Below are 8,121 nucleotides of genomic sequence, written 5' to 3'. Positions count from 1 at the left end.
CTGTCCTCTGATCTCCTCTCCAATAACAATTTTTAAGTAAAAAAAAATTGTGAACTATACCAAGCTCTGTTTACTCTTTGTGACTATTAGTGATCTATTTTTTTGTGTTAGTTTGACAAATAGAGGTTGTTTTCTAATCCAAAACAGCATAAAGACTTCAAGCAGGCTTATCTGTGTAGTGCTGAAACAAAATCACAGGGAGACACAGGGAAATTTAAGCTACTGTGTTTATTATCTAATTTACATTTGACAAAGCATAGGAAGGTGCACAAAGAGCTGTTTGACAAAGTTGAGCTCCAGACTTCACACAATGGAACTTCCTAAGCTGCAGAGGGACCTATGCCATGCCTGGGCTAGCTCTGCAGTGGGCCTAGTTATAGCACTGCTTTCTGCTTCGTGCTTGTGGACCACAGATCCCTGTGCATCGGACAGCAGAGAAGGCCGCTAGACACTGACAGCCCCATTCCAGATGTCCGAAGTTGATGTTAAAACCACCTACTACTGTGTGCTAGAAGCTCTGAATACTGTGTAAAATATGCCTTCTTCAGAGAACTGGCTCTCGTGACCCACCTGTTAACTTCCTTGCCAAAGTCTGATCATTTGTCAGATCAGGGGCAAGTATAAAACTAAAAAACAAAAGCTACCTAACGGAGGTCATTAACTTCTCTCTAAAGATTCAAACCTAAGGCTATTTACATAAGTTTAGGATCTTCATAATTCAGGATAATTTTAATTCTGAGCTCAAGAAGATTCTCCTACTAGATAACAGGATATTCAGAAATACCTGAGAAATAATCGCAAAAATCTTGATAAAGTAGGAAAAAAATTGTGCTTTCCCATGCAAGCATAAAAGTACATACCCAACTGATACCGTAAAAGAAACAACATGGACGGTAGTGAAGCTTAAGAGAAACTGCAGATGAAGTTGCTGCAAGACTCCAGTTCTTACTGTATTTTGCAGACAGTTTGATAAAACAGATTCTCAGGCTGTACCAAAAATAATTTTAGGTGAAAACTTCAAAACCAGCAAACCCCAGTTTTTAAGACAGGATTCATTTGTAAAGACAAGCATGCACCAGGACACAATTACTGTGTTGCCAACAAACATCAAAATGAACTTGATTTTTAAAAACCCAAGTCTGGTTTCTTTAACCAGATGTGCTTATCTGACTGCTAACACACACTTACCTCCAGGCATCATGGAGGCATCGACTATGAAGTACAGAAGTGATACTCCACACAGAACACCATAAAACCCAGCAATTTAAGAGCGATTTATATAACACATAAACCTGTTCATTTAGCAGGCATTACTACTTCCTTGACTCTGTATCTTCCTACTTCTTGAAGTTTCCTGGAAACTGTAAATGTCCAAGTAACAGGGAGATTACTTTCTTTGAGAATGAAAAGCTTCAAGTTCGCTAAGGAGTTACTCCAGAGCTGATTATAAAATGTAAATTCAAATGCTTTTTTTTAATTTAAACATCAGGAATTCTTGTTTTGATGCCTGTTTCATGTAGGGTTGCTTCATATGTGTGTATGCTCTGTGGACAGCAGCATGATTGGGCAAAGGGTGAGAGGCTGAGAATGCAGCTCTAGCCTTTGTTTTTGAAAAAAAAATGTATTTAGAAAAGTTTTATTAAAAAGATTCTAGAAAGTATAGAAAAGCTATATATTCTTACCATTGCATGGATGTTGATTTCTCTAACCTTTTGGGCACATATCTCTTTCTTCTAGGGGACGTGGGTCAAGAGAAAGGAAGGAACTCTCAGGCAGAAATTAATAATTCTTCTCAGGACAAAGAGGCAAAATATTTGCAAATTAAGCACCAAAATGACCAAGCAATATACTTCCTATTTCCATAAACAAAATGGGTAGTCCCCTCCTCATCCTTTCCCCATCCTGCCTTCCATGTACGGCATTTCTTCCTCAACAGCCCTGTGTAGACAAAGCCATCTGATGAGACAGACCTGACCCATCACCTCAGAAGCAGAGCTGTTTCAGCCCAGTTCACAGTCTGCGTCACACTGCTGAACGCCGAAACCTAATCTTAGGGTCTCATTTGTCATTTCAGCTTGAAAAAAAGAATCCCACAGGAAAAGAAGTCTCAACTCCCCCATGAAGAAGTTCTCTAATTCTACAGAAGCTAAGAACTGGGCAGATGTTTTAATTTACAAGAGGAAAACAACAAAATTCAAACAAAAACACTTTCAAAGCAAGCACCTGGGTTTTACTTCAGTCATAATTTAATGTGCCTGAGAATTTTTGTGCAAATACATGTCATCTTTCATTAAAATATGCATAGCACACTTTGGAAAAAGTTAGCTGCAACTAACTTTTCTTAAAAATTTACATATATAAATATACAACATAATCTAATTCCTATTGATTGCACTTCTAGTTTCACCCCTTCCGGCCTCCAAGGAAATTTGAGAAACATGCAATTTTGTTTGTATTCCTTGGCCACTGTATTATCCAGAAGAAATACTCTAAAAACTTTCCTTGATCCAACTTATCCCTATTTTCTTTTTTAAATCCCTCTCAATCTTGCTCATATTGTTATTTAAAATTTTTTGTTATGTTGTACAAAAATACAAATTTAAAAAATGAAGCTTTAGTAATCATAAATACAAAGGAAAGTGGGTGGTGTTTGGGCTCCCAGTGCCTCAATGGCCTGAAAACAGAAAGTCTCCACTTCTGATGTAATGAAAAGATAGTTTCTTGTTTTGCTAATGCTGTGAGCACACCATAGGACGGATGCATAATTTGACCAGGTATTAGCAGGGACTCAAATGAGCAGTCTCAGTACCAGCTCACTGTACCAACCCTTTGAAACAGCAACAGCGGTGCTGCTCCTTCGCTTCCCAGCCTTCCAGGCAGGCTCTTCCTACTGTGCTCACTAGAGATCAAGGTGTCAGAGGTTCAGCATCTCTGGCAGGATTCAATAGGACTGAATTTACTTATCTTTCTGTTCACTTTATTTTCAAGGCAAGAAAACTTAGCTGAAGCCTTCTTTCCCTTTCTGCCTCCAAACTATTCATGACCTTCTTCATTTACACTGTTTCTTAGACTCCATCCTGGAGGAACTAATCTCAAATGTTTCCATTCCTCCGCCACACCCTCTCCACATTCACAACCCTTCTGCAACGTTCCTTTTCTCTCAAGTTAGGCCATTTCCCAGGTTCCCATTTATCAGTGCATATCTATCCTTCATATGCTAACTTAAACAAGAGGTCAGTTAATGCTGAGCCTCAGTTTTCCTTCAGGATACCCATTTTGGGTGAGGATGTGCAAGCTGGGGCACCAAAGCTACCCATGAGGACTGGAAGACTCTGATTCCTCCTCAGTCCGCTCAGTAAAGTGCCACCTGAATTTAAATAGACAGCAGAGTCTGATTTTTGAAAACCCATTTCTGCCTCTTGGCTTTTTCCATTCTCCTGGGTGTCAGGGTTCTTGACCACTCTGGCTAGCCCCAGTCTCTTCAGCCTGTCTACTAAGTTCATCTTCAACTGGCTAATATCAGGAGGGTTCCGGGAGGGTCTCAAGCCATACATTTCTTGGAGGAATGTTTCAGCTGGTCGGGAAGCCAAAAAATTCTCAGAGACATGTACTCGGGACTCAAATGGCAAGGGAGAAGGGCACGGTGACTGTGATGGGGAGTTTGGTGGTGTGGAAGGGGTAGCCAGGGCCTTGGGGAGAGGCTGCAGCAGGGGGTTCTCTGAACTAGGGCTATGGTACACTTTAGCAGAGATGCCTCGCTCCTGCAAAAGCTTGGCCAAGCTCCTGGTGCTACTGAAGGTTGTGGTAGAATCTCGTCGGTTTGTGATGGATTCACCAATGCTGAGTCTGTAGGACATGGCAGGAGAATTCACAGCTGTGTTTGATGAGCTGCTCCCACTACTTCCACAGGACAGTGAAGGGAACACAGAGCTTTAAGAAAAAAGGGAGTGTTTAAGAATCAAGAACACCAAGCTGGTGTTTAATTTTTATTAATAGCTCCATTCCACACAGCAAAATATATGAAGAAGCAAAACCATCAATAATCCATGGGTAAGCAACTGCTCCAACTTTCAGAAAATGTAATCTTTCATTTGCATGACAATGACCAATGAAACATGAGCTCTTAAGGACAGTTTTCAGAATCTTATTTCACTGGAAAACAATAAATCTTTAATTATTAAATTTCCATTTTCTCAAGAAATCTTAATCCTAAACAATAGTAATATATGAATATCCATGAAATCAACTTGTCCACCTTGATTTGGAGCAACCTTGATTTGTATTTTTAGGAAATGAAAAGCTCTGACAGCCATGAGATCTGTTGCTTATCCTATGCTTCATTAAGAAGAAAAGCTAAAGAAGAAATCATGCACATAGGGAAAGGGTGGTGGAATAAAGAGGGGTCTCTAGCCAGCCTTCCTCCCTGAACATATGCTGCCAGAATTTAACAAGGTTTCACATCAGTACAAAATGATCAAGCACATTACAATATCAAGAGTTTTCAAGATTATGAACAAAAGGCAAGTATATGATTAATATATAAATTTTCTAGAGCATCAATTTATATAAAGAAAGTATCAACATTTATACAAGTCTGACTTATTGGTCAAACCAATTCAAATAAGAACTGATCTGGTACAGTCTGGTCTGTATGTCCGGCCTCTAAAACCCCTATTCCCACTTCACTGTATGATTTTCTGTTCTTCTAACTAAACAGTCCCTTTAAGAATCAATTTTTTTTTTTTTTTTGAGACAGGGTCTCTTTGTAGGCCCAGCTGGCCTGAACTCACAGAGATCTACCTGCCTCTTCCTCCCGAGTGCTGGGATTAAAGGTATGTGCCACCATGCTTGGCTTAAGAATCAAGTACTTCAGAGGCAGAGGCAGAGGCAGAGGCAGGTGAACCTCTGTGAGTGTCCTCTTTTTTTTTTTTTTTTTTTTTTTTAAAAAAAAAAAAAAAAAAAAAAAAAAAAAAAAAAAAAAGAGAATGGATTTTATAAAACTTAACTTGGCATCTAAAGAATAACGTAGAAAACCTGCAAATATGTTCATCAAAGTCTTTACTTAGCTCTTGACTGGATTTCATCTAAATGCTTCCCAAACAGTGATCTACTTTTATCTTACACACTTGAATCATTATTTTATTCCCTCCACACTTGTAGCTAGAAAGCGAGACTCTAATGCAGTGATCACTGTGGCAAGTACACAAGCCTTTTTGGTAGGATTCATGACTGGGTCTTTTCCTCTACCCACAGCATACCCTAACTCCTGTTCCCCTTCAGATCATCTTTGTTTTCTATTTCTGATTACTACAACAACCAATGTATCTCTGAATATTGAGTTAGATTCTTTTGGGACTCAGCAGTCTAGGAACAGCCTCAATATAGTTTTTTTTTTTTTTTTTTTTCCTTCAGTCTTTTTGAGACAGGGTCTCCCTGTAGCCCCAGCTGTCCTGGAACTCACTATGTAGACCAGATTGGCTGTAGACTCACAGAGGTCCACCTGCCTCTGCCTCCCGAGTGCTGGGATCAAAGGCATGCGTCACCACTCCCGGCCCAAGTCTACATAGCAAAATTTGGCATTGGACAGAGAGGTCTGGCCTTTGTCTTCAGCTTCTGGGAGGCAAATGATGTAGTAGCTGACAGAACTATCTTTGGTCAGAGTTGTGTGAGCTAGACAGTCTTAGGGTGAGGGCTGGTCATGCCAGAAAGAGTAACAAAGTGCTTAGGGTGGGGGTTTGGGTCATGTAGCATTAGCTGATGTGGAGACTGGAGCTCTACCCTGAGGGTGACCAACCAGTTATGCCTACACAACCTACACAATGAAGCCCTGGTAAAAACTTTGGATACTGACGCCTGGGTGAATTTTTCTGGTTGTCAATACTCCATGTGCACTGTCACAAACTGATAAGAGTAATAAATCCTAAGAACAAGACAAGTGTCATGTAGAGAGTCCCAGTACCTTCATCTAAAGCATTTGTTTGGATCTTTAACCTATATCTCTTTCCTTGTAATAAACATCAGTCACAGGTATACAGGTATACCAACTTTCTGTGAGTCTTTCTAGTAAGGTATTAAAATTGAAAGAGTTTTGGGAACTGTTTGAACATATAGGTAGTGTCAGAAATGCAGGTGTTGTGTTGAGGGTGGATCCTAAGCTTTGCTGCCTTTCTAACTTTGGGTACAAACAGCCTCTGTTGGGTCATTTATTAGCTGCTCTTGGATCAGTTACTTCAACTTTTTATGCCTCAATTTCTTCATTTCACTCAGTATAAACTCACTTACTCTGTCTATTACAAAGAGTTAATATGATCAAATGAGAAAATACAATGTCAAAATATTCTAAAGTCAAATAGTCACAGAACACTATCAAAATTCTGGAAATTAAAAATGAAGGTAACTTAAAAAGGAAATGTGTTGGGGCCCCAGACTTCCCAGGCCCTCTTACCTAGGGGTAACCTGAGTGATGTCGGAAGGATGTAAGATCCTACAGGTGGTGAAGGTGAATGTTGAGTTCGTGCATGACAGACACTTTCCTGGGTTTGAGGTTGCAACTGAAATAGAGATTTTTAGGAAGCCAAACACAGAATTGAAAGACCAGGTTAATAAAAATAAAAGAAAAACAGACTCTGAAAAACACATTAAAAAAAAAAAATCAAGAACTAGTCACCCCAAGTACCTAGCCAAACTACTCCTCTGGCTTTAAAGTAGCATGTGCCAATGACTTTCAGAGTAATGATACAACAGGGCCTTTTCTTTTTGATGAGGTTGACATTTGCATGTTATAAAAAGCAAAGGTGGGTAACAAATGTGGCTCCTTAGCATAAATCAAGGCAACATCACCAAATTATAATCTTCTTTGTTCCATATTCACAGTATTAAAAAAAGCCAGATTTACTGAAGCTCCTTGACAAAGTATTAAAATTATCCATTAAATCTTGAATCTTTTTACTATGCTGGGCATGGAAACAGGAAGTGTCCACTAAGTACTCCTTCTGTCTACAATGCAGCAGATACAACAGTGGTTATCTAGAGAAAAGCATTTGTGTAGTTATGTTGAAACTGTATCAGGGAACACCATTTACTCAAAGAACAACTAGCATACAGGCTATAATTATTCAGACTTGGGAATCTGGCAGACATTGCCTTGACAAACAGCAATGAAGTTAAGTCCTTTTTTTCAAGAAAAACAGCTGCCAATACTTTTTGCCAGTGAAAATGTGAGCTTTCAATGTGAAAAATCAGTTTCTGAAAACTTGTATTCACTACTGAGAGGCCGAAAATTTCTTAATGCCTAAAGCCTTTTATGTTGAGGTAGGAGGTGATAGTGATATTAATAAATTAGCTAATGAAATACCCCAACATTTGGAATATCTGCATAACTTAGTGAGTCAGTACTGCCTTAATGACCAAGACATATTACCAAACCACGCATGAGTGAAAGGTACATTTAAAGTGTAGGACAGACAAATACACTTTAATGTACAAAGTGTGAAAATTCATTGATGGAGTTTCAGATTCCACATCGCTATAAATAAATATTCAAGAAACTACCATTTACTGAGTTTTGGTCTAATATATAAAAAAAATGCATGACACTTGAAAAGGCTATTAAAATATTCTTTTCTTTCTCAACTACATACTTGTGTGAGGTACATTTTCTTCATATTGTTCAACTAAAACACTATTGTGCAACAGACTGAATGCACAGTTTCATAATGAGAGTCCAGCTATCTTCTATTAAGTCAGAACTTAGAGACTTTCAAAATTATAAAACAAAACCATTTTTTACTACTTAAACAATAGTTATTTTCCAGAAAATATAACATTTGTATAACTTTCATTTTAAATGAGTTAATATTTTATAATTTCTCAGTTTTTATTTCTAATATAATAAATATCAATAGGTATAATCCATACAGAAAAGCCCTTTGGAATTCTAAAGGATTTTTAAGAGTATCAAGGAATCCTGAGACCAAAAGGCTTGCAAACCACTGACTGAATTGGTCTATCTCTCTGTCCAATCTACTTATGAAGGCTGGTAGATTAAAGTGGACAGAATTAGAAATGTAGTCATGCTATGGACTTTTATTATCTTCCTTCCAATAATGGGTATACCCTTGT

General features: G+C 38.4%; 1 protein-coding gene across 4 annotated transcripts in view; it reads right to left on the bottom strand.

The window, feature by feature from the left end:
* Positions 1-209: 209 nt before the first annotated feature.
* Trak2 (trafficking kinesin protein 2) overlaps positions 210-8,121 on the bottom strand; it is a 72,956-nt gene continuing 65,044 nt past the window's right edge. For all 4 annotated transcript variants that reach the window (XM_008838770.2, XM_008838771.2, XM_029566268.1 and 1 more), the window contains 2 exons: positions 6,446-6,551; positions 210-3,930 (listed from right to left, as the gene is read on the bottom strand). In XM_008838770.2, the coding sequence (XP_008836992.1) occupies positions 3,252-3,930; positions 6,446-6,551 (785 nt within the window). In that variant the 3' untranslated portion in view covers positions 210-3,251. The remainder of the gene's footprint in view (positions 3,931-6,445; positions 6,552-8,121) is intronic.

This window comes from Nannospalax galili, unplaced genomic scaffold, assembly GCF_000622305.1.
Source record: "Nannospalax galili isolate Female #2095 unplaced genomic scaffold, S.galili_v1.0 scaffold1199, whole genome shotgun sequence".
Lineage (NCBI taxonomy): Eukaryota > Metazoa > Chordata > Mammalia > Rodentia > Spalacidae > Nannospalax > Nannospalax galili.
Note: the sequence above shows the minus strand (reverse complement) of the source record. Positions and strands in the feature narration are given on the sequence as shown.